The sequence below is a fragment of the Amblyomma maculatum genome, chromosome 1 (genome assembly GCF_055883805.1).
Source record: "Amblyomma maculatum isolate TAMU_Amacu chromosome 1, ASM5588380v1, whole genome shotgun sequence".
NCBI lineage: Eukaryota > Metazoa > Arthropoda > Arachnida > Ixodida > Ixodidae > Amblyomma > Amblyomma maculatum.
In genome coordinates this window covers 437,721,995-437,749,273 of record NC_139344.1, presented here as the reverse complement: position 1 = coordinate 437,749,273, position 27,279 = coordinate 437,721,995, and the positions used below count along the sequence as shown (strand labels likewise).

Sequence of the window (27,279 nt, the reverse complement as noted above, 5' to 3'; positions counted from 1 at the left end):
AGACGAAGCTTGGAGATTTTTAAGTAGCGGTTGGTAGCAGCCTTCAGCTGCTCCTGAACTATTTTGGGGTTTTTCAGTTTCCGCGCTCCATTTCCAATTGCTGAAAACGCCAACGGTATCACTCTTGCTCAATTTCTGCCAAAAGAGAACAGGTCAAAGTTTTGGGCCGGCAGATTGGCGAATCAGGATGCTAAACACCAGCTGGGTAGTCTAGAAACATTATGAATCTTGAGTGTTTCCTCAATAAAACCGTCAAACCATGCTTGACATCTATCGCTCGTATCACCAGGTTCAAGCCATGATTACACCGCCCTCTCCGTTCAATTTCGTTTACTGCTACTCCCCTGCGCCGTGCACTGCGTGTCGTGATCTTGATTAACTTCCATCAGCGCACGGCGGGTTCAGAACACATCGCCATCGCATTTCTCTCCAACCAGTCCCACATTTACAGGGGCAGAACCCCAAACGTCACCTTTAGCCGATTTCTGTGTTGTTTGTGTGAAGCCTCATGTCGAAATTCTAGCTACGAAGCGAAAGCGAAATGTCATGTGCTAGTGCATAAACTTGAATAATTATTGGGGGAGGGGGGGAGAGTTGGCCACCCTGCTGCTACAATCCTTGGAATGGACAAATCGTATTGAGAAAGTTTCTATCTCTCTCTAACAAAGGTAGAGAGAGACATAAAAAGGGGGAGAGAGAGACATCCTTTCTTCCTCTCTGATCACTGAATATCATTATCGATCACTAACTACCCGTCACTATAAACAAGAAGCCCACCAATATCCCGCAGAATCTCTCGGAGGTGACTCGTAAACAAATCTCGCACACGCGATTTTCATCCTGGGTCAAGTCAGACTTTCGCCTTTAAAGAAATGGAAATGAGTAATAGGATAGGAATGGGTCAGCATCTTACCCTTCTCGGTAAAGCCTACACTGTAAAAACAAAAACACCTTTTTGGGCATTTGTCTGATTCAAAACACCATTACACCCTGAGTCTAGGGTGTTCGTGCCATTGGAAATCACCTCTTGCATGCCAAAGGGGTACTTTGGTTGGAGAATATGCCTTAGGGTGTTACGGGCAAGCAATATCACCTAACATGCTGGGGATATATGGCTGCGTAACTTCGTAGCCTTTTATACACAAGCGGCGCTGCTAATATAACCCAACATCTAAATAAAGCACCAAAAGTAACGCTAAAATTAAAATTACGCACGAGTGCTTTCTAAAAATGAAACAGAAACTGAAACAAAATTTCACCGCCAGGAGGAGGCCGGTAGCTACGAACGCTCTTTTCAAATTTCACAATATGGCCGTTAGCATTGTCGGGTGCGTTTCGACCACGTTTCGGCGAATGCTGAATGTGCTTCTTCGATTGTGTACCCTCGTGAAATGTGTTGCATTTCCCATGCATATGTGTTACAGAAGTGTGTACGCTTGTGAAGTGCCTTCTACATGTGATGTTTAACGCAAACGGACATTTATCGTGTCGGCAAGTGTCCGGGCTTCTTTTTGCTTTGCTCAGGCCGAAGGACTGCTGCACTGCTTTATGTTTGAGATGTTCGAAAGAAGAAGGCATGGGCGATTTTTTTTTTCTGCGTGACTAAGAGGTATATGCGCCGACTACATTGCACTCGCGCTGAAATCGCACTGGTTGGTTCGGTGCCGGTGATACGAAGGCGGACAGCGTACTTTGCGGCTGACGCAATCGTCTGTAAAGGTAAGCCTATTCTCACGCATATTGCGCTTTGTGGGAACTGTGTCCTACCGGATTGCTGCATTCTGTGTCTTTTTGTGCCCGAACGCTCCAGAATGTGCTGAAATGAAAACGTGAAACACGCGCTTGTTTTCACCTGGCTGCCAAAATGACATCGCACATGTGGTAGATGTCGCGGCGAGTTACGCAGATTTCGATCAAGAACATCAGTCTTAACTTTCTTGAACAGAAATAATGTATGTGCTACATTTCCTTGCATTTTGTACGTACAGGAGGTTCACGAAACGATTTTCGTTTCTTGACAGTTTGATACTTGCGCTCACTTCGCAACGACTCGGTTTTGTTCTAACGTTTCCGTTCGTGCGGCAAGGTCATGTTGGCGTACTACCTTAATTCTCCTAGCGCTCTCGACGCCCCCCTCCTCCCTTATCTCTTACACTTCGCGCTCGCTCTCCTGAAACCTCTTTCATGCTTCGTCGTCTTCTTTCACTCGGAGCGCTGCGACCCCCCCCCCCCCCTTTTTTTTTTTTATTTACTCGGAGCATAGGCGCGCACCGTCCTGCTGCTCGGGGAGCGTCCTCCCGCAGCCCTTCTGTTTAAACTTTTTGTTCGAGGAGGCTATGTTCGTTCTCGGCGGCCGTTCAGCGCGGCACGCCTCTGCGCTCGTGCTCTCGGCATCGAAGTGCGCTGGTCGGCCGGCCTGGTTGCATAATAGTTTATTCCAAACTGCGTAAACCATATGCCGCTATCATCAGCCTATGTTAACTCCCCGCGTCTGGATTTGCCTTTTTTAATCACAATGGGAGCATTTTTCATTTTACGGGGACCATATTTTGCGGTTGCATGGAGTGTGAATTTGCATTTTTATTATGCTGCTTTTGTTATGGCGTTTACTTTTGCTCTCGAAGAATCATTTAGGTACGTATTTTATTTTCAGCAAGACTTCAATTAAGGCACTTGTACACGTGCTAAGTCAGCTGATGTGGTTTAAACATCTAGTTTTCATTATTTTTGTCGTCACATTTCAACATAACTGTTTGACCGCATTACTTGATTTTTGTAGTGTCTTTAGACTAGAATAAATGGATATTCGATACTGATGCCTCAGCATTCAAGTAGAGGTCGACAGCTTGAATCCCGTGGCCAAATATTGTACCGGATGTTGCTATTACAGATTTTGATTCTGACCAGATGTTTACTTTTTTTTTGTCTTTTGCTTAAATGTACATATGAAGCGGTTATCATAGCCTTAGTCGCATATGTTTACCTTCTTTGCTCATCACAGCGCGCATAATGCAGGCAAATTTGTGACTTACTGTTATTAAAAAGTTGGTAATATATGTGTTGAAAGCAGTTTACTGATTTAAAGGGCCAAGAAAACAATTTGACTTTCATATGCTAACAATGCATGTCTGTAGATTGTCTCTAAGAATTGAAGCCTACATTTTAAAGCCGAGCGGGGACCCTTAGTTTAGAGATATATTACATATTTTATTGCCATTCAGCCGTGAGCCAAGTTGAGGGAAGGAGGATAATAATTTTTGCTTTGTTATTTTTTATATTAGACTTTCCTTAATATTGCTTGCAGTTTGGCGATGAGTGGCAAAATACTGATGGTTTTTGCAGTTTTATAACCTTAGTAAATATTTGTATTTGCTGTTTGCTAATGCCAGTTTTTTTTTTTTTTTTCAGATATGTACAAAGGCATCAATTGCCTTAGCTTTTGTACAATGATTTTTAATATTCAGTTACTTGAAACATTGAGTAAAATGAATTCTTTATGGCTACCATTCACACAAACTTGCAGTTCTTACATGACGTCAACATGCTGATCAAGAAGGACGGCAAAGAGGCAGTTGAAATTGGCCTTAACAAGACACTTGTCTTGGTTTTGAAGGACACCATTCGTGCAAGAAAAAAAGGACATTGCCCGGGTGCTCGAAGTATGTTCTGAGGGAATGCGTGAAAGGAGAAAGAAGCGTAAGTATTAAGCTGTTTTCTTCTGTTTGCTGCATGTGCTATCTAATTGGCAGTTTTTCGCTAATGCCTACATTTTTGCCATTTTGCATTGCCTTATAGATATACTAAAAACATGGCTGAGCATCAGAAAGAATAATAAAACCATAACTAGCCTGTGCATTTCTTCATATGTAACAATTTTCGCATTAGCTAAATTTAAATTACCTATTGTTCTTCTCCATTGTAATGGTGCAGCCTTTTCGAATCTGTTCAACTAGTAGCAGAGAATTAGGTGATACCTGATTCGAATCTTCACAAGCTTTGCTAATTTTTGCTGTCAGATGTTTGGCTTTCAATTTGCGTGCCTCTACATGTTTTCAATTTTGTTTATTTGCCTTCCTAAATTAGACAATAAATTATCACCTCAAAACTCGGCTGTCTCTTTTTACCTGCAAGGAGGTACACCATTGTTGTGTTACTTATTTCTATTGTAGATGTACAGACAGTATGCATTCTGCAACTCTTGGCAAACATTGGGAACCAGCCGGGAGCTCTGGATGTTGTTTGTATCATTTGTAAGTTTTCTCTTTGTCATTTGAATATTCAGAAAGCCTACCTTAAACCGACATTATTAGCGAATTTTCTTTGTTTCTAAAATGGTTTAACGTCTAACTTGTAATATGTATTAGTGATTCATAATTCAGATAGAAATACTACACAAGTTTTCATCACAACTGTGAATTCTTTGCTGTGAAAGGATTATTTGCGCTGTAAGTACAATCAAAAGCACTTTTAAGAGACTCCTGCCATCACATGCTTACCACGTCGTATTGCATACAAGTTTCACCTGATGAAGCACTGGTAATGTCAAGATTGGTGCAGTGTGCCATTTGACTAAGCACTCTGCTGCAGTGGACCAGCAGTGCTTTATCAGATGGCTATTGCAGGCAGCTTGGTGGGGTTTAGCATTTGCTGGAAAGGGGTCTCTCAACCTGCTCATGCATGCTAGTACCTAACATGTTCCTAATGTCTGGAATATATAATCTGAGACTGCTTCAAGAGAAATATTTGCCACACTGTCGTATCCTACAGGCTTCTGAAGGTGGGTAATGCAGTTTAATAGTTGTTTTAAAAAAATGCTGTAATTTGCTAGCCAGGTTTGAAATGATGTAATAATTTTAATTCTTCTGAGATTAGGTTTACCACATTGGTTGGGAGAAAATACTGCTGTGTTTCAAGCTTCATGCTGTATAAATATAATGCGTTCAACTACAGATGCTAACATTTCATGAATTAACCATGTGGCACTGTCATAGACATTCTCATTTATAGTAAACATTCTCAATAAATCCAAATTGTTATTTTTGCATTTCAAGTTAGTCAACATATTTTTAGTTTTCGAACCTTTAGTATTTCAAAGTGCTCAGACTGCCTGCCGCTATAACGATTACAACTTCTTGAACACTTGAGCTTCCTGCCGCCTCTTGAGGCTCACCACTGATGTTCTGGATGTCTATGCATACAATGTGCTATGTGTGGAAAATGTTTTAACATGCCATGCTTCAGTGCTGAGATTTTTTAGAGCTTCTGCTGTTTGGTTGTTTGGTAATGCTCTGCTGTTGCACATGTAATTGTCGCTCAACTGAAAGCTCCAGTGTACAGTTTCAATGAATAATGTGTGATGAAGTTTCAGAGCTGCCACATAGAGCAGCGAGAACACTTTTTCCTTGTTAATAAACCTTAAATGTAAACACTTCAGGAAGCATTGCGATGACCTAGGGCTTGGCTGGTTCATACTTAGCACAAGAAGACGTGCAAAAGTTCAGAAATGCATCATGTGTTATGTATTACGTGCACTTTGTTTTTTTTTTTTTTTTTTTTTTTTTTTGTAGTGCCTCATGGCTAAGTATGCTCTTTCTACGTTTTTTTTTTTTGTTGGGTTCTGCAGTATCTACTTGGCCAGTGCAGGGTATGCTGTAGGCCTTGTGTGAAGCCTTTAATTGAGCCAGCTGTTAATATTTTAGTCGTAAACACCGTGCTCCAGTGCTGTTTATTGTTTATTTACATTTTTAACTATCATAATAAGCATTCCAGTTCATGTGAAATGAAAAGTTCGTGGGGCAGCATTGAAGTTCTCTAACCCACGTGCTTTTGATGAGTGTAGCCATTTTTGTTTGATAAAATAGCTTGCATAATCTAAAATTACCATGCAACAGCATGCTGCAAGAATAAAAATGGGTTGACCTTATGTGCTCTCATTTATGACTTGATCAGACTGCTGGCTTTGTGCCTCCTGAACCAACCATAACAGTATACTCTGCATTGTTAATTGTGAGATAACCACCAGTGGTTTCCGATAGGGCCCTTTTCCAGCACACTGCTGTACACTAAAGGGGCATTGGCGTATTCTAAATATAGAGTAGAAAATATGTTGAATTTTCTTTTTGCCAGGTGCAGTGCATAACTATACAGCTGCTCTGTTATGCACTTCTTTCACAATTTTATCAAGGAACAGGAAGAAAAGCCTGCCACGCCGTGCGTCGGATATACTGGGAGCAGCATCAAAGAAGCTGAAGAGCATTTCCCCTTCATTCAGCAGCGGAAGCTTCTTCGAGTCATCGACTCTACTTAGGGTATTGTTCCAATAATGGGTCGATTTTGGCTGTTCAATCGGACATATGACAAGGGGTCCGACAATTTGTGCTGCTTTATAGAGCACCTCTTTTTGGGCGTCTGCGTGTCGAAGCCAAGATGCGCTGCTGACGCTTTATTTCATCGCTTAAGGCCAAATTTTATGCAAGCGCACGCGTTGACACTGACAAAGCATAGTATTAATATTCTGTACTGCGATTATTGTTGCATACGACTAAACGTTTTGTTGTTGTTTTTTCAGAAATGTCACCGTGCTGTTGTGTTAATTGTTCGGTTCTGTTTTTTAAAAAAATTGTATACTTTGCTGTCTGCATTTGTTGGAACTGTTTTGCTTCTTTCATTTTTTTAGGTATTTACGTACATACCATGTATGTTTTTGCCCGTCTGCTAGGCTCTCGGTGGAGAGTGGCAGTATTGTTAAATGAATGAGGTTCCATAGCGCGCATCAATGAAGAAACAGAACACAAGTGCCCCCCCCCCCCCCTCTACCAGCACCCGAGCACCCACTAGCCCGAACCCTGACCCTTCTATGCCGAATAAAAGACTTCCAGTTTCCTTCTGGGTGACATTTTTTTGTAACATGCTCTGTGAATTTGAAAAAAAAAAAAAAACAATCATACTGGCATGGGCCATTCGAGATGTCAAAATAATGGCATGCAGCATCTCTTTACATGCTCGTTTGGCATTACAGATGGTTAAAAGGAATACCATTAGGCTTGATTGCAAATGTGCACATAGGAAAACCATTAAGGAACGTGTAGTGGCAAAAGTAATTCCTAATTAGGGAATGAAATATATGGACGCTATCCGCACTGATTTTTATCAAGGGGTGTAAGGGTGCAATGCCACTGCTTCCACCCTGCAATAGGGTGTAAAGGTGATGAAAACACCCCAGTGCATTGGCCCCATAGAAGGGTGTTATGACCAACCGAAGCACCATCTTTGAGGGTGTACTGGCACTCTGAAGCCACTTTTTTTCAAGGGTGCATGGGTGTTAGTTATAGACATGCGAAAGCACCTAATAAGGTGTTTTTGTTTTTACAGCTACGCTAAGAAACAATGTGTAAATGAACAAAGAGAGAAGTGTCCCAAGTCTCAATATGTCTGGGAATAAAAAACCATTGCCACTTCCGTGCCTAGCTCCGTTAAGAGCTCATTCTTTTCTTCGTTGTTTTTTCCGACGTTTACAATTTTTATTTACTTATACTTTTAATTACTTTCATTTTTATAGCTTATTTCTATTTTTATTATTTTGATAATGGACCTTTTAACTGTAGTAAACGATTTCACGTTCAAAAAATATTTCTCACTTTTGTAAAATATTCAATAAATGATTAATTTATAGCTCGTTTCATAACTCTACCGTTCTGTTCAAATGACTAAAACCACTTTCTAGGATTACACGCCTTCAGATCTGATAAGTCATATAGGATTTCGACTTAATAACCTTGACCACATTGGGATCGGCCTCTTGGCTATGACAAGAGTGCACCTAAGCGTTCCGACTTCATCAAAATACGACCGCCCCGTTCGTTTGCACATCCGTGTACTCCGAATCAGTAGCACAACGCCTTAAGCCATGAGCCACCGCGACGGGGCACTTACTTCGGCGAAATTAGATAGATCGGCTGCAATTTAATTTTCGCTCCTCTAACGCATAATCATCCTCGGTATATGCATATTGTACTTGTGAATTTACAGCCACTAGCTGCACAATGGCTCTTAAATTCTGCCAGTGAATCGTGGAATCGAATCCTCGCTCTAACATTAACAATATTTTTGTAAAAAACGATGACATTGCTCAATACAACTGCCAGCGAGATTATTGAAGCCCATCTGATTTCCAACATCTGATGAACTGCGCCGCGGCGTTAATCGTAGTCATGCGCCTTTTCCGAATGTTACACCCCAAGTAAGGATAGGTATACACCTGCGAGTATCCATAAATAAAGAAATGTGCATACCAGCGCTACGTTTCCCTACTCTTCGCCTCGTACCAAGTGGTTCCAGCTCTTTATTAACATTAACTTACCCTTTCCCTTCCCTCCCATCGCCATGTAAGGCATGGAAAGCGTAGCAGTGGGCAGCAGCGCGTCAGGTGGGTGGATGAGGTTATTAAGTTCGCAGTAATCAAGTGGACGGAGCTAGCTCAGGGCCGGTTTAATTGGAGGAATATTGGAGAGGCCTTCACCCTCCAGTCGGCATAGTCCGGCTGATGATGATGACAGTGCCATCGTTTTTTAAGGAACGAACGTTATTGCGCCTGGGGCATTTACAGACTCTGTAAATCGGAACCTCGGCATCGACATAGCGGAACTATGTCGATGCCGAGGTTTCGCAATTCGAGCTGTGTTTGCTCGCCTGCTCATCGCAGCGACTGAATGAATGGCGCGCCAGTGGAACTAGCCTTGTACGAGCAGGCAGTGCTTTTCGCCCAAGCGCCGTGAGCGCTACCGATAACACAGAACCGAACATGTAAAACGCACATTTCATGCACGCGGAAAATGTTTTCATTCGCCGCACCGCCAAATCGGCAGTTCTTAGTAGCTACAGGCTTAGCCGCAGTCGACGCAGATCGGGTAGGGCCATCGGTCTTGTTGTTTTAATTACTATGCCAACGCAGTGCATCTGGTCTCATATTAGGGTTAATGTAGACGCTACCTTATCAGTACAGCGTTAACGTTTGCTTACGTTTCTCGCTATGATGACGCTTCGCTCACAATTCCGACTGCTCAGGCTTACCTTGCAGTGCTAGTGAATTGCTGCCTCTTCACAGGTCCCACGGTAAACCACGCTTCGGAACGCTGGGAGAACAGACAGCGGGCTTACCAATATGTCGCTCTACTTCTCCTACTTCTTTCCTTAGTAGACGTAGCACATGCCAACGCTTACAGACTGATCAGGTCTCAGTACAGCACAAGAAAATAAAAACAATTTTATACTTTATAATTTATGCTCTATCGTACATAAAATACTATCTTGAAACCAGTGTTAGCGAAAAATGTTTTGAAAAAGTCATTTACTAAGGAAAGTAATCAAGGAAGGAAAATATTAATTACACAGCATTTGAAACAAACACAAAACAGCGAAGCGCTGACAAACAAATACTTCTGTCGCACCCCGGTTATACGTCATGACCTTTGACGCTGTACCAAACGGCTGGAGGGCAGGACTTACGAAAGGCCACCTTAGGCAAGCAAAGGAAATTCCCAAATAATCCCTTATTACCGCTGCGCCTGAAGTCGTTAGTGGAGTTGTTGAAATGAAACAAACGGGGTTGGTAAAGGTATAAGAAAGGGTTTGTGAATGTTATGAAATCGAGCGATGATGGAGTTTCAAAGTGCAAGCAATATATGGTGATGGGTTATTCGGCGGGAAAAAGCTTTGCTGCCAGATGGGGAAATCTTAATGACATCAGCACCGGGCTAACTTAGAAGTGCTGAATATTCGCCTCATTTCTTTTCGAGCGGTAAACAGGATACTCTTGGCGGATATGTCAGTTCCGAAATTGAGGACGTGTCAATTAACGTGTTTTCTGAAGATCTTACCTCCGACAGGAGAGGTTGCAATGATCTATAGCTTCCACGTCGCCGCATGACGTATAAAGAGGTCGCTTCAAAGAAGGAGACGTGTCCTCTTTTGGTTAGGATTGTGCATGTCCGCAAATTGATACGCACAGCGTATATTGTATATCCAGGTTGGAAATCCGAACCTAAGATGAATAACTTAAAGTGATTGCGAAATGTAGTTTGGGCAAACGGGTCGCTACGAAGCCTTTTTTGAACCCATTCGCTTATTGTGTAAATGAGCCGAAAAGGCGGTAGAGATCGTCGCCGTCTGCACATACTAGGTATGCACAGATGTAGATGACGATGATGACAACTAAAAATGTACAAACACCAAAATTTCCGCTTCAGTAAATATTTTAGTACAAGGTAAACACCGGCTGCCTGGTACTGACCGCAATTTAATTCGGCGGCACTGTTCCAGAAAGTGTTAAGACTGTGCCTGCCAATAAATTAAATGTGCTTTACTCATGGCTTCCTTCAAACTGAAATATCAGCTATTTTCATATACTTCCGGACTCTTGATTGGAGTTGGTTATTTTGTGTCCCTGACTACACGCCTATTTTTGTCGCTGAGTTTTTGTTGCTATTAGGTTGGCATTGTAAAACATTTCCCACAACAAATTTAAGGTTATTATACTTTCATACAGTCTTTCCGCATTGACAGTGCTCGAAAGTATTAGAGATACCCTGTTTAGCTGTTCCTTGAATTATAATTCGGCATGTATTACAGAAGTTCGCTTTCACAGGGCCCCTATCCCCTTTGACTTTACACTTATCGAGAAAACTTTATTAGCAAGGTGAGCCTTTGGCGAACACATTGCGCTTTTCGTCCCAAAAACCGTATGCTTAATTATATCACAATTACAAGCTTCGAACACCTCCGCAACTTGAGCCTTAACCCTCTCCTTGCTGCAGCCGATCAGCAACAGCTAAAAGTTTTTCTGAGTGTGTGGATGCGCACTTCAAACAATGTGAGGTGTCCATGATCCTCTTGCGTTGCAGAGTAATGCGACTAGATTCTTATACTGTTCAGAGCTATCTATGACCATCCTTTGCGAATCTTCAGGGGAAATTGAGTCTATCGACCACTCTTTCCTCTCCTGCCAGCGGTTCGCTTCTCTCAGAATTTTACTTGGAGATCCCTGTCACTCGTTTTGGGCTTTCTGTCTCTAACCCGTATCTCCTATCCTTCAGGGCGAGTGGTAAGGGATACGTTCTGAAAACAGTATGCGATTCAATTCATGGCTCTATAAACCCATCACGCAGATTTCTCTGCTGAAATAAGAATTTTTGTTTTTCTTTTGATTTTTTGTTCAAATTCTAGTTTAAGATTGAAATAGTCTAAATACTCCATTCCTTGTCCACGAGTCTTTTGGATCTGCTATACACCCTAGAAATACCCCGTGGTGGTTATTTGCATTACGACTGAGCACATCATCATCATCACCACTGGCTCCTTGTTGATCAAGGAAGGAGGGATGGAGGGATATTAAATACCTGATCGTTTCGATTTAACCATTAAAGATTATCAGACATTACTTAATTACGCTGAAACAAAAGCCTAAAGTCTCCCCTTTTCTCCACAAGATTTAAATACGGTTTGAAGTCTTTCTGGCTATCTCATAACAGTACAATATCGTCCACAAACATAAAACCGCTGAGGCGCTGCTCTACCACTTTTCAGAGTAATCTATACAACGTAATAAAACCGTGGTCTCTATTTTGTAGCATTTGTTCCACATTTACCATAAAAAGCATAAGCAGTAGTGGTGATGGAAACCTTGTTGTAATCTTTTGAACATCTCGACAGTTTTTCTACTTGTTATCCCTTCGTATGTAACTTCTACTTTATATCCCGCAAAGTTCCTGTAGCAAATATGTTGCTCATAACCTATACCTTCATATTTTAGTATTTTGTTTTTGAGGACTTCCCTAATTTCATTGTTCGACCAGTTTTGTGGCTTCCTCTTTCCGCATCAGAAGTTTGCTATTTTTACTTTAAAATTGGTACTTATAGGTAGTTGTACCTGATTATATTCCCACTTGGCACTGCGGCGTTTCTATAATGCTTCCCCTATACGGACTGCTACCAGCAGGATTAGTTTTGTTTAATGGCGAGTTTCTTGTTTGCCTTTATTTGCATTTTTTAATTGAAGATGGCGCCGAATGGTAGATTAATACGTTTATTATTACTACCAAAACTGTACTGCCCTTTATCGTCTATTTCCCCCTTTGTAAGCTTGCTACAAATTCACACCGAAAACAAGCAATAGTCAATCACCGTGGGTATGTTCCGAAATTGCCATGTAATTTCTCCCTTACATTTATCTTCTCTGTTTACAATATAGGTTGAGTCGTTCAAAAGGTGCCATTAAGTGTATCCATTTAGATCCTTATTGTGGCCGTTGAAGTCTCCCAGCAGTATAGCATCGCATCGCATACATAACACCACATTTTGCACGCCGACCACGACAACGACACGGCGACTCTCTAACGCCAGAACTAATTTTTTTAAATATTCCTTTTTTCCTCGCACTATAACAGATTGGAACAACTTACCTCGGCCTCTTCTAACCAGCATTGATTCAATTGAAACCTTTAATTGCTGATCTCAAATGTTTTTCTTGTCTGCTTTTTGGTTGTCACAACTGATTGTTTTTTTTTTCCTTGCTCCATGTTTGATCATTCATTTTTGGATATTTCTATAATTGCCTTTCATCTGTTTATGTTCATGACTTTCCCTAATGAAGAGCTCGGTTTTCATTTTGTTTAGTCCTTGTTTTGTTCATATTCTATTTCCCACAGAACAAGTGTTTTGAAATTATTTGCTATCTTCATTAGTATCCTGATCTAATCTGTATGCCCCTCCTGCTTGGGCCGTAAAGGCCTGCAGTATTTAATAAATAAATAAAATAAATAAAATCAACCTCCAAACTGGTTTACACCTTCACTGCGACATTTAACGAGATCCTTGTTTTCCGGCCTATATTTTCCCTCTGTGGCTAAATAAACTGCACCTAGCCATATATGTACGTGCAGGACCAAGACTGATGCCAAAAAAGCATCACTTTTCAGGGTGCCTATAAATCTAGGCCATGACTCTACCTCGTCAGTACGCTTGTAAGTCAAGCTGCACTTGTAGCCCGGGTGACTAAGCGGAGGATGTCACTGAATTTTTTGCGATAATTGTAGGCTAACAAAACTCATTGGTGGGCAAGAAGGTGCACAACGTTTGGCAGCAAAAAATTGTAGGATTGCACTTAGCTTCACTTAACAAAGTAATGGCGAATATCACTGAAATAACGGAACGTAGCCAGTGGCTGGAGGCCAAAGGACTGGACGTTTATTGATAGGTGATCTTGCTTTTATAACAGAATCGCACCGATTACAGATCATGATACGCAAGAATTCGACACGTATAAACCGTTCAGCTTATGCTATACGTCAACACGCGTACATTATAACACTGCATCCCTTCCCCTAAGCTGGAGTACGTGAGACGATCTGGAGTCTTCCGCAGGCGAGTCGAACGACGTGGTGGTTGTTGGTCTTCGGCTTGAGAGCTGACTTCCCGTGCCTCCGTACCTTAGCAAGTTTCTGCCTCCCCGGAACTACGCTCAGCTCTGTCCTTGGCCCGGTCATGGCTCTGACTGTTAGGTGAGTAGCCCGTGATTAGTCGTGGCCGAAGTTTATCTACGTGGCGTCGCTGCTGTCTCTCCGGTGTTTCCAGTATCACCATGCGTGGTCCCGTCATGGACACTACTGTTACTGGCATCCACTTCCGGGCAGACTGAAACTGGCGCGGCCATACATGCCTGCAAGGTGGAAACCGCGTCAGTACTTTTGCTGCTCCTGGAACCACTTCGCTAGAACCGTCCCGTCATGTCTTATCACCGTAATACCCGTGATAGAAGCTATCAGCCGGGTTCGGGGACGGAAGGCCAACAGCCGTTCCGCTGACAATATTTCTCCTTCCAAAGGTGTCGTTCTATAACGGAATAAAAACTTGATTAGTCGTTCATGCAATGTACCTTTCGGATTCTTCCGAAGACCTTCCTTTACTGTTCGTACGGCCCATTCCACCAACCCATTTGACTGTGTATGGTATGGGGTGGTTCTTATGTGTTTCGCCTTGTTTTCCTGCAAGAAACTTGACATGGCAGAGCTTGAAAACTGTGGCCCGTTATCTGATACCACACAGAATGGCAAGCCAAAGCATGCAAAAATACCTCGAAGTACGTGAATGGTGACAGGAGTGCAAACTTCTGGGCTGGTTGGTTCATATTGCATATAAAGGGAACCAGCGAATACAGACACAAGACAAAAACAAAGCAGGCACACGCCTTGTGTGCCTTCTTTGTTCTTGTTTTGCGTCTGTAGTCGCTGGTTCCGTTTCTGTGCAATTGAATGGTGGCCTCCGCTGTGGTCGTTTTCAAAAGTATGGTTTCAATCCACTCAACATCTACCACTCTCAATCCACTCTCAGCATCAACCAGCACAAAAACGTGGTAGCCCTTGATGGGCCCCGCAAAGTCCATGTGAACCCTGTACCAAGGCTTGTTGCTCACCCGCCATGGAGTGGGACCTTCAGCAGCCAGCATGGGCTAGCATTGTATACATTGCGGGCAACTTCGTACAAACACTTCGATGTCTCTATCTAATCCAGGGTACCAAAATAACACCCGAGCCGTGTGCTTCATGGCACTGATACCGGGGTGAGTGTCGTGCAGTTCCTTTAGCGTGCTTTGTCGCCTGCCAGTGGCTTGTGATCCGTCGCCAGATTAAAACGCTTCGCCAACAAATAATCTCAAAACTTGGTAACGCGGAAGACCAACGCCAACGCTCCTTTCTCCAATTGCGAATAATTCCTCTCCGCAGGTGTCAGTGCTCTTGAACAGAACACTATGAGATAGTCCCGGTTTCCAATTCGGTGTGACAACACAGCGTCGACACCCACTGGCGAAGCGTCGCATTCAAGCCGCAACGGCTTTTCGGGGTCGTAGTGTACGAGAAGCTGTGCTTTCGCCATAGCCTGTTTTGCTGCCTTAAAGACTTAATCGTGTTTGGATCCCCATTGCCATCGCGCTCCTTTAGCTAACAGCCTATAGAGAGGAACCAGCGTAGTTGCGAGGTTAGGCAAAAACTCGGCGTAATATGTGATCTATCCCAAGAAGGATTTAAGCTGGCTCACCGTCTCCGATCTGGGTGCGGCTGTGATGCCTTCCATATTCTCAGAGGGGTGTAGCCTAGTTGCATCAAACTTGCGGCCCAAAAACGAAACTTCCTTATCTCGGAACCTGCATTTGTCTCTGTTCAGCTTGAGCCCATTATCGCGCAGCCGCTCGAAGACTTGCCGGAGAGTATAATGGTCGTTCTGTTTTTCGGCAGTACTGATGTCATCTAAGTACACCTTGACACGAGGGATGCCTTGTAGAACGAATTTTAGGCGACGCTGGAACAAAGCTGGAGCCGATGCGATGCCGAAAGCGAGGCGCTTGTATGCAAACAACCCTTTGTGGGTGTTTAACACGGCCATTTTTGCGCCTCGTCATCCAGTGGAGTTGATTATATGCGTGCCGTAAATACAGAGTGGTGAATACCTCCCCTCCGTACGGAGATAAGAAGATGTCTACAATTTTTGGCAACGGGTACTGTTTCAAATGTGTCTCCTGATTCACGATTAGTTTGAAGTCGCCGCACAGTCTAATTTCACCGTTCCGTTTCACTACGGGCACGACAGGCGTAGCCCACTTGGAAACTCTCACTGGTGAAAGCACTCCATTCTGTACCATGCGGTCAATGTCTGCCGATACCTTTTCCCGAAGCGCGCAGGGAACTGGTCGAGCCTCGAGAAAGCGTGGTATAGCGGCATCTTTTGTGTAGTTTTACGGGCGGCCCCTTACAACAACCCAAACTATCCTCAAAAATGTCCGGAAGTTCCGCCAAACGTTTGACTGTCGCTGCGTCACCGTGAACCAGATATTCTTTCTGCGGCGCACTTTCTTCCAGTAGGGCCATGCCTGTATTCTGGAAGGCTTCGATGGTGTTCCGGCCGCACATAGGCCCGTCGCAATCCACAACCACGAGCTAGCTGTCCACTTGCGTATTAAGGCATTCGACTCTAATTGCCACTCGGCGGAGGACCGGAAGCGGCCTCAGGAGGCACGATAGGCGCAATGCAGTCTTCTCCAGTGTCGGCCAAAAGTCGCGGTGGTTCTCGAATACCCTCCTCGGAATGACGCTGACAGTAGACCCTTTATCAGCATGCGCAGGTTCCGGCCTTCTCAGATGAAATCCCTTTCGAATCGCCAACCGACCTCGTTACTACTGTAGCTGTGAGCCACCAAAGCGTAGAGCTTCTCTTCTCCACTGCCATCGCTGCCTTCTGCTTCCTTCACCGCACATGTTCCTGAAGGGTTAGCGCGACCACTGGAGCACATCCGTGCTAGGTGTCCTTTCCTGCCGCACATGTGGCACGTCGCTTTCTTGTGTCTACAAACTTTTGAAGCATGGTTCGAGCCGCATCTCCCGCACTGCGAGGACTCTGTCGTGGGTCTTTACTCGCGCCAGGATTTCTGCGGATACCGACTGTGCTTCCGTACGACATTGGTAGCCGCCCCGTTGTCATTGAACCTCCTTTCTTGCATCATCCGGACATTCGTCTCGGCGGTTTCCGCAGCTAGAGCAAAAGCTTCCGCCTCTGCCAGGCTCAACTTCTTTTGCGATAACTTATGCCGTCGAGTTTGTTCATCACGGATTCTGCAAACAATCCGATCCCGCAACATACGATCCAACGACTTATCAAAACAGCAATTTTTGGCGTGACGCCTCAGGTCGGTGATGTACTCCCGTACCCTTTCGCCGTCCGCTTGGTTCCGCATACAGAAAGCGTAGCTAGCTGCTATGTCATTGGCTTGGGGATCAAAGTGTTGTCCAGGAGCTGTACGACGGCCTCTTAGCTGAGGCTGTTCACCGATTCCGTCTGGCACTGGCCTTGAAGCACACGCACCACGTTGTCACTAAGTGCCAACGCCAGAAGCACACACTGTTGTCCTGGATCTGTGATGCTGCGGCCCTCAAAAAAGGCCTCCAAACGAACACGATAAGTGCCCCAGCTACTAGTTGTGTCGTTGAACTCGATTGCCTGGCTGCCATTGTGCAGCAGCCATCCCATACTCGTCACCACTGAAATAACGGAACGTAGCCGGCGGCTGGAGGCCAAAGGACAACGTTTATTGATAGGTGATCTTGCTTTTACAGAACCACATTGATCCCTGATTATGATACGCAAAATTGTGGCCCGTGTAACTGTTCAGCTTATGCTGTACATCGCCACGCGTACCTGATAACACTGTAGTCACCCCTTTCCCTTCTCTCCTGCCCCTACCTTTTCTGTCCGCCTCTTCTCTTCTACTTCTGTCTTGCTTGATTGTGTTAATTTATTTCTTTGTTTCCATTTTGGGGGTCGTTTACCGCACGATCAGAATATCAGAAATAATGTTCTCTACATGTTGGAAACAGGGCCTAACGTCACGAATGGGGAAATTATGCCGACGTCACAATTTTTGCTACGTCTCACGAATACATCTGCCGAACGAAATATCTTCACGATGGTCCTATAGTGGCTTTCGCTCTAAAAAAAAGCCATTTCTTCGAGAAGTAATATTAGTGTACAATGCTACTTATGCTTAGTGCGGATGGTAGCTTTCTATGTATTACACACGCCGGGGGCGCAAGCTTTTTTTCGTTTTAAAATTCTATTTCGTAAACGCATCAAACCAGTTCGCCTTTGATTTGTTGCTTTCTTAACGGAGGTAATGTCCTTTAACTACCCATCTAGAAAACGCAAAGCCATGTTGAAAATGAATGGCTGTCAGTATATCAAACCCAACAACTCGTCTACAAGACAAATTAATTAAACCGGTAGCAGGGCTTATTCGGCTTACAACAAGCTATAGCTCTGATCGAGACCCTCCAGTCTGTTCCTGAAAACGTCATGGTGAGCTGTGCTGAAGTCATGCCATATATTATTTCTACAAGCCTTTCCAAATTGATTTCTTCAATGCCTGTGTGGCTGCAGTTCACTGCGTTCACATACTGCGAACGTATATATGTCCCTACTTATAGCGCCAGGGTACATCTACAATTACATGCACTCACACAAAAATGCGGCATGTAAGCCACAGATAAACGTCTCTAATCAGTGATGCCATGAAGTGTGTGATCAAATGGTTAGAGAGAGCTTCCATTAGGGCGCATCATTTGCTACATTATTCTTGCTTGTATGCCATTATAACTCTACTGTCCCACTGCCATCAAATATGTCTCCAGCAACATGCGAGGTTAGAGCTACCTTCAGCAATGAAGCTTCCAGAAAAAGAATGCACAAATACCTTACAAGTAGTGAAGAACTGCCTCACTAAAGTGTCTTCGCGACAAGATTAGAGGGAGAGCCATCTCAGCTGTAGAACGTTTAATTCGAGCCGGCTATTCAAAGCTATCAGCGCAGTCAGCTTGGCTTTTTGTCGGGTTTGTGGGTCTCACAAGCTTACAACTAGAGCCTTGGGAGTTGCTTAGCATTTGGTGAAGTTTTCCTTAGCCTCTAAGGCAACGTGTCCTCGGACCTCGGTTAAATTAGTAAGTAGAAACACACCATGTTGTCTTAGGCGTGCAGTTGGCGTTTGTTTCGAAGAATAGATTGCAGTAGTTTGGCTGCGTGATAGTACTCGATGCCTCTTCCCTTTTCGCACGTTATTTCTTTGCAGCCAAGTAAGCCCTTCATCAATCGCCGCAAAAGCTAACTGAAATTATGCCTTCCTTAGGAAAGGGAGAGAGAGAGAGATTGCGTACTTGACTTGCACCACCAATTGCAATAAATAAAATATTTCAGAGAAGAAAACTTGGAGACCAAAATAGTCTCGAGAACAACATAATGATGTCTATGATGAGGAACACAACTCGATAGTTGATTGGTATGAGAGCCCACGTTTGCTTTATTATATAAAGAAACCCAAATGAAGGTACAAATTAAGCAGGAATCGTACCTGATTAGAAACTGTCATAGTATGAAAAAATGATTCATTAGTGGAAGCGGAGGAACACTTTCAGCACCGCAGTTTTTACGTACATGGACGCCATCATTCTCAACAAATTGTGTGCAGCCAGACCGGAAGATCTAACACTTTCCGAAAATGCATTGAAGAATGCGTGGCAATTAGTAGGAAGGCTTCGAATTAGGCCTTGGCGGCAACAAATAAAAGTGATATAAGAGAGAACAATTCCTCAGAAAAGCCACAGGTGCGTGACCAAATTAAGATCGGACAGGCAAGCGTGTTAACCGCCTAAGTTTACAGGTGTAAGGAGAAATAATTTCAGATTTCTCAGGCTTATTTTGCTTGGAGTAATACAAAGTCACTCAAAGCGTGAATACGCAAATATTGTGAATAACCTTATGAATTCAGTGATTTCCTAGTCAAAATGGGTACCGAAATAAATACATGAAGTCCTAGACGTCCTCAGTCAATCCTGCAGTATTATACGGATACAAGATGCTAGGGAATGGAAACTTGTGGCCGAATCGTTTTTCTTCGTCTGCAAACAAAATACAACTCACAGTGCAAGAGTGAAGCTGCAGACTTTTATACACGAATTATTTATATCAGTCAAAAAATGTGCACTTTTTTCTCGGGTTCATTTTGGACCCTTCGGAGCATCGGAATGCTTTTGCAAAAGCCGTAGAGTGGCGCATGAGTTTGTTGCAGTCAGCAGCGAATGGATTCTTGAAGCCTTGCTGACTGCACGTCATATGGCAAATGGTCATGAAAAAAACTTTCTCTTCAGTCAGGTCCGCACTTATCTGCCTTGTGTTCTCGGCTTCGTTGGAGGCTTCGAGGAAAGCAGAGTAGGCGATCTCCAGCGCCGGTATCTCGGGAAACACACTACTGTGGCCGTTTATTCCTGTGCTTCTTATGCAACTGTTCTTTTCGTGGAACACAGCCTGCGAGTTCACGCTGAGGAAAGATTCTACCAATCTCCCCTCCGGGTGCCACTGAATGCCCACCTGATCGAGCGCCTTGACCAGCTGTAAGGCGAGGTGGAACCCGAATCCACCGTAGAACATGGCCAGAGTGCCTCTGCTGTAAAACAGTGGGTGGTCTACAGCAGCGATGGCGACACCGATGGCGTTGTCTAAATAGTCGTACTCGAAATAAGGCAATGCGTAGTTTTCTGGCATTTCAAGCACTGCATCGTATGCCGCCGTTCTGTTTATCATGCTCTGGCGCGATTTTATGAAGTACGCGCCAAATGACTCTTCTTTCTCTGGAAACGCTCGAAATAATTCCTCAAGATTAGTTTCATTCAGGAATGCGGCAGGAGGCCACAGCCGCATATTGACCGAGCGAAGTTTATCGATGGCCAAGCCTATGCTCTGCGTGTCTAACCAAGTCGAGTCGTTAACCAAGCGTACACCTGTCGACACGAGGCGACTGAAGCCGGCGTCGACCATTTCTTTGTCTGTCTGCATTAGATGCCGCATGTATTGCGCTGTTATGAGGAGCACCTTATAGGGCACCTCGATATGATATCCGCAGAAGGCAGGGCGTAACCTTTTCGCTGTCCTGTGGTCACCGAACCGCGCCACCAAAAGGGTGCTGTCAGACACTGCTCCGTAGTGTTGAGCGAATTGCCACCCTAAAAAATCCAATATCTCATTGTTGGTGTATTTTGCGAACAGGTTGCCCACTTTTTGAAGAAAGAGCAAATTGGTCGTAGTAACAACATCTTCCTGAATAAGCACGGGATTTAGTGCTGTAGTATGCTGCAGTTCTTTAAGCCATTGCGATGAGCTTACGCCGGGCGCGTAAACTTCAAGTTCGCTTATTGGGAACATGGCCGGGCCCGTGGAAGATGCCAGCAGTGCCAAGTGTAGTGTGTCTAGAATGTCGCCCTCGATGTCGGCGGCCGTAAGCGCTCGCTCCCTGGTGGCTGCTGTAGTGTCGCCGAAAAGAGCCTTGTAGAAACCCATCCAGTACTTGAAGTACGCGTCTTTTCCATCTCTCATTACTGCGCGGTGCATGAGGCGGTAGCGGGCGATGAGAGGAGCCGGCGTTAGCACGATGTTTCGCCTGCCTCTGTACGTACCTTTACTAAGAGAGAAGACTCTCAGCTTGAACCAGAAGGCTGCCTGCCATTTGTAGGCGAGACTCAGGAGAACGCGAAGTGCGTCAATGCCTTGTTCTGGTGGATTCGGCCAAATTAGGCTAATGTTGTTAAGAAAGTTCCGGAAACTCTTCAGGTCGCTACCGTACGTCGAAGAATCACTCATGCACGACGCAAACATAGCTAATGCCTTATTGAAGACGGGAAAAGATGTAGATCCTTCCAGAATATCTTTCTTAATGTCGAGGAGCCAAGCGAACACCATGTCGTCCATGGCGGATTTATCAATATCAGTTATTTCTTCCCTTTCTTTTGGTGGCGCCCAGTTGAAGCAGACGTGGGCACTGAAGTCATGACAGGGGTCGATCTTCAAGCCTCGCGTCTCTTTCAGAAGGCTTCCATGTAAGAGGCAGTCATCTGTAACACAGAAGCTTTTCTTCTTTTCCGGCTTGGAAATGTGAACAAGTAAGAAGAGGGCGACGACGACAAAGAACATGGTCGCTAAAGCAACGAAGACCGTTAAGAACTCATTCTTCAGGAGAAGGCTTGGGCTGCTGCTGAAGGTCTCACGAGGGCTTCTCACCTGACGATGAAAAAAAGAAATACATTACTGCACCACCTTGCCTAAATGTTTGTTCTTCTAAGTGCATAACTGTATTTTAAGGGCTTTGTCATGTAAATAGTAAACGTCATTATGCGTCCTTGCGAACATTTTAATGACGAAACGTCATCTAGGTTAAATATTCAAAGCTCAGATCTGGTCGAAAATTAAGACATTGACTGTTCGGGGCCACTGCGGGTGCCTCGTGCGCTCCTATGGTGTTTGTACAAGTTCCTTGAGGGGCCTTTTGTTTAAGCTTATTGTTTAATGTCTAAGGTTGAATCTCTGTCAGTCATCTAGACCATGCCTTCGCGGCGTACTCTAGGGACATTATTTAGAACTCGCTTTTGCATTCTGGATGCAAAGTTTAGCGTTTTCTAACTGTCCTTCTGAAGGTTCCTTTCTCTCATATGAATGTACTACAGGTTGTGGCATGTCCTTCACAAGAGCATATGTATGCGACTCCAGGTCGAAGGCTCGTTGTCTTTGTGTGGTTCTTCGACCTTTATCAAGAGCGAAGGTGTTTGCGGTGGTTTGTCGACAGTAGCCATACCAGGCCAACTACATAGCAAATTCACCTGGCTAAACCCGGTAATTTACCCTACCTTGTACTAAATGTGGTAACTTATCCCCGAGAAGTTCGTGTCGTCTTGTAATGAAATATGTGTTAGACAAAAGAATGTTTTTTGACTCCACAGAACTGAATTTCATCCGTGCACCTGTTTCCCCACCCCCCGACCCCTCTCCACTTCTCTTCCCTTCGTTTGGAGCCAAGTAAGTTATTTCTGGAGGACATTGGGTATCTTGCCTTCCTATTTTATAGCATTTATTGCCTGCTTTTTGTGGAACGAAAATCAAACACGTGCTAAAAATTTATTGATTTCTAAAAAAAATTGGCAAGATTTCTAAGAAATCTATTAATCGAATCGGATAAATTTCTCAAAAGTGTTCAGCTCGTGCAATAAATACGAGCTTCCATTCAGCGTCGCCATCAATTCGTTGTTATCAATAACTAACACTAAGTAAGTTCCGGTTGAGTACGGTGTCCCGTAGGGCGCAATGCTTGGAACAACACAACAACAACCTTCTTCCTACACTAGCAACAACCACTCTTCTTTTTCTTCGTTGTCTATTTTGTCTTCTGTCCGCACGAGGCAACGGAGGCGGCTCAGCTGCAGAGCCAGTAGCAGGCCCTTGCATTTCCGTTTACTTCTTCCTACAGTCGCTACAACAACTCTTCTTTTTATTCGTTGTCTGTTTTCTCTTCCGTCCGCAAGAGGCAGCGGAGGTGGATGAGATACAGAGCCAGTAGCATTCCCGTACATTTTGCTTTCCTTCTTCTATGGTCTCAACAACAAAGCTGACATCGCACGGCACATGGACGCCACTTCGTTTCGCCTCCATCGAAACGCAGCCGCCGGCGGACGGGATCGAACCCGGACAATCCGGCCCAGTAGTCAGGCGTCTTGGCACTGCACCACTGCGGAAGATATGTTTTTCACGTGCCCGCCCTGGCTGTGAGGATGATTGACCACTACAGTTGGACAGGGTGCCGGACACCGCATGAGGCATCAAACGCGTTCGTTTTAAAATTACGTTTACCCGGCCGCGGTGCTCCAATGGTTAAGATGCCCGACTATTGTAGCGGAATACTCTGATTCGATTCGGAACGAGCTCTGCCGGGGTGGCGCAGTGGGCATAGCGCTCGACTACTTTGCCCAAGGAAGCGGGATCGAATCCGGGCCTCGGTGGCTGCGTTTTCATGGAGGCGAAACGGAGTGGCGTCCTTGTACTGTGCGATGTCAGTGCACGTTAAAGAACCCCGGGTGGTCGAAATTTCCCGAGTCCTCCATTACGGCGTCTCTCATAGCCTGAGTCATTTCGGACGTTAAAGCCCCGCCGGGGTGGTGCAGTGTAAGACGCCCGACTACTGTGCCGGAGTACCCGGGTTCGAACCCGACCTCGGCGGCTGCGTTTCGATGGAGGCGAAATGAAGAGGCGTCCGTGTGCTGTGCCATGTCAGCGCACGTTAAAGATCCCCAGGTGGTCGAAATTACTCCGTAGCCCTCCACTACGGCTCCTCTTTCTCTCTTTCCACTTTCACTCCCACTCTCCTCCCTCCCCTTACGGCGCGGTTGCGGTGTCCACAGAAAACAAGTGAGACAGTTACCGTGCCTTTCCCTTCCTACAAATAAATCAGTTTCGGACGTTAAACCCCACAATTCGGAACGCCGGCGGCTGCGCTTCGAAGGAGGAGAAATGAAGAGGCTTCCAGGTGCTATTCGATGTGAGCGCATTTTAAAGATTCCTAAGTGGTCGAAATTACTTCGTAGCCCTGCACTAGGTCTCCTCTTATTCCCATCTTCCTCCCCTCCCTTACTCATGAGGTGCCCGCAGAAGCGTGACAGATATGGCACCTTTCCTGTCCTGTGAATGAATTATTATTGTTAATAAAAATTGAAAAAACAGCGGAAAAAAAAGTCGGTTGTTAGAACTAAGAACAAACAAACAAACAAACAAAACAAACACAAGGAACACCTTTCTGTGGCAATGAAACTAAAGCTACGGAGGCGGGGCTTTCCTACCAGTGTTACTACGGCGTGTTGTTCAAAGTACCTCTCCTCAGCTGCGGTTTCGGCACCGCGAAACGAAGTGGCGTCCGTGTGCTGTGCGATGTCAGCGCACGTTGAAGATCCCCAGGTGGTCGAAATTACTCCGTAGCCCTCCACTACGGCTCCTCTTTCTCTCTTTCCACCTTAATTCCCGCCTTCCTTCCTTCCCTTACGGCGCGGTTCGGGTGTCCGCAGAGCAAGTGTGACAGTTACTGCGCCTTTCCCTTCCTGTGAACCAATTTAACTTTATTTAACCGCGCATGACGTACGCTGTAAAAAACAGACGTGCGTTACGAAAGTGCGCGGGAGGAGGTGGTGAAGGGTGGCTGTTCCTGGCCCTACGCGGCTGGTACGGTAGGTCAACGCCGATTGCGGCGGGGGCCGTCATTGTACCGCCAGCACTTCGGTGGTGGACGACGGTTATGGCGACATGAGTCTTTTTCTCCCTCTTCTTTTTCTTTCTTCTCTACTTTCTCTCTTCTGTCCGCACGAGGCAGCGGAGGTGGCTCAGCTACAGAGCCAGTAGCAGGCCTGTGCATTTTCTTTTCCTTCTTCCTGCAGCCACAACAACAACGAACGTGCGCAAAAATTGGCGGAGAATAGCTGCAGACGCACCCCACCTGGCCCCGCGTACACTGCTTGCGCTTTGCCAGGTTGTCTCCATGCCGCGCAACCATCAACATGAACGCTGCGTATTTTACTCCAGCTGTATTGGCTAATACTGTAGTCATCATCATCATCATCAGCCTGATTATTCCCACTGCAGGGCGAAGGCCTCTCCCATATTTCTCCACTTAACCAGGTTCTGTGCTAGCTTCATCCACTTGACCCCTGCGAACTTCTTAATCTCATCCCCCCACCTTATTTTCTGCCGCCCCTGCCACGCTTTCCTTCCCTTGGAATCCAGTTTGTTACCCTCAGCGACCATCGGTTATCCTCTCTTCGCACTACATGTCCTCCCCATGCCCATTTCTTCTTAATTTCTACTAGAATGTCGGTAACTTGAGTTATTTCTCTGGCCCATTCTGAATACTGTAGTATACGCCTGATAAGGTTAATAGTTCCGTAATTGTATAGCAATCCAAAGCATCACCTGCGAAATTCCTTAAGGCACTATAGAAGCGAGCTGGTGCGTTTCGGCTTCACAGCTTCCACCACATTGCCACAGAAAGTTTCCCTGAGTATAGGTTCAAGCCATGCTTAGATCCCCACAATGTTTAAAATGTTATGTAGGAAAGTTAAAGCATAGTACCTCAAACACTCCTCAGTGTACGCATGAACACCGCCGTTTCCATAGGGAAAATTTTTGAGGTCAAAGTAAGAAGTGAAGGTCACTGCGAAAAAAAGCGGAGTTGAAATACAACGTTGCACTACGAATAGCGGTGCTGCCGCTCCAATAAACCGGAGGCTGAGGAGTTCCATATAATCTTTTTCTTCTCCATAACCGACGACCCGTCTGCTTTTTGCCAGGTTGAACACGGTACCTGTGCTGACACTAAAATACCAATAATTTTTCTAATCGTTTTCAAGTTCTAACGACGCCGTCAAGTGCCACACTGTTCAGATGTTGTTGATACCTTTATTTCCGCGAATGCTAGCCGAATGATGCGAGAATACCTGCGGTGCTTAAAACCTGACTTCGAAAACTGCTGCGTAAGCTACATGCGGCGTTCTGATTCTCACAGTAAGAAAGGTTAAGATATTCGTTTGGTTTGGGTCAGTAGTAGTAGACAGATTTAGTACATCCAACTTTTATGGTCAAGTGGCATGCGTCGTATTTATAGTACAGCCTATGATGTATTGGCGGTTTATATTATAATGCCTAAAGAGAGCAGAAACGTTATTTTACGAATAGACTACGTGTGAAATTAACGTTGCTGCACTGCAGTATTTAAATCTAAGTCTTGCTCTGAAGTGTACTGGAAATGGCGCTGTAACGGGCTTTGCAGCGATCTAAACTTCTTCATGATAAACTTGTCACGACGTTGCCTACGTAAAAGCAGACGTGGATACTTTTCTACCAGTACTCGAGTATAGAACAGACGCCGATATGAAACGTCAAATCAGCAACTCACCACATCCTTCAAGTCAAAGTCCCTGAGCCCTCGCAAGGTGGGGCTCAGCATTGTGTTCTTCGGTTTCGCCCCGATGTCCTTGATCCCAGCGCCCGACTCCTGTGCAGGTGCAATATTCTGAACAGGTAGGGCGACCTTCAGGTCGTCAGGAGCGGCATTTGCGCTCTGCGGGTAAACCACCTTAGCCTTGACCTGGTTGTCTACGGTGGACGTCGCTCCAGGAGCGCGAGGAGGCTTGACTGAGGTTGCCGCGGCAAGCACGTTTTTCTCCTTCGCCTCTTCACCCCAGGGAGCGCCACTTCCGCCCGAGGCCCGGCCGACGGCCGTCTGGAGGATGGGGTCGTGCGAAGAGTCTTTGTCTTGAGCTTTTTGAGATGGAGGAGTCTCAACGACGCGTTGAAGAGACGGCGCTTTGGCACTCTCAGTGTCGCTGGGCTTTGCGGGCATTGAAGCAGGGTAGCCTGACGACTCTTTTTCCTCCTTATTGGTCACGCCCTTAAGGCGGTTAGTGGAGGTGCCGGCCAACGAGCGCCATTGGCGGATATGTCCTTGGGATTCGTCCTTGGGCGTTACGGTGACTGGCGTACTGCGTTTCTTCCGAAAGGACACCTTGGACGCCTCTCCCTCCTGCTTTGAAGAGCGGTGGGGCTTGCCTGGAGAGCCCTCGGGTGCTGAAGACATCGCTTGACGAGGGTGTTGTGCCTTTATGGTCGAACCTTCAAGCAACAGAGATAGGAAGGTATAATTCAGCAAGCTGCTGCGAGGCTTTCCTACACCAGGACTGGCACCTCCTATACACAAGTATTGCTGAAATATGGAGCTGTAAGCTATCATTTGTAAATATAAAATGTGTGCTGTACGATGTCCGTGCACGTTAAAGATCCCCAGGTGGTCGAAATTACTCCGTAGCCCTCTACTACGGCTCCTCTTTCTCT

The 27,279-nt window shown here is 45.1% G+C and overlaps 1 protein-coding gene and 1 long non-coding RNA gene across 2 annotated transcripts; one reads left to right on the top strand and one right to left on the bottom strand.

Moving 5' to 3' along the window:
• The first annotated feature begins 1,293 nt into the window (after positions 1 to 1,293).
• On the top strand, positions 1,294 to 6,796 carry LOC146209513 (uncharacterized). Its single transcript, XR_014706532.1, has 4 exons — positions 1,294 to 1,719; positions 3,524 to 3,696; positions 4,170 to 4,250; positions 6,185 to 6,796. It is a non-coding gene; the product is annotated as an uncharacterized LOC146209513 (long non-coding RNA).
• Positions 6,797 to 16,851: 10,055 nt separating this feature from the next.
• On the bottom strand, positions 16,852 to 27,047 carry LOC146209512 (uncharacterized). Its single transcript, XM_084580397.1, has 3 exons — positions 26,345 to 27,047; positions 20,367 to 21,639; positions 16,852 to 17,081 (listed from the first exon to the last, which is right to left on the bottom strand). The coding sequence occupies exons 1-3, from the start codon at positions 27,023 to 27,025 to the stop codon at positions 16,852 to 16,854; spliced, it is 2,184 nt and encodes a 727-aa protein (XP_084436523.1). The 5' UTR covers positions 27,026 to 27,047.
• Positions 27,048 to 27,279: the final 232 nt, after the last annotated feature.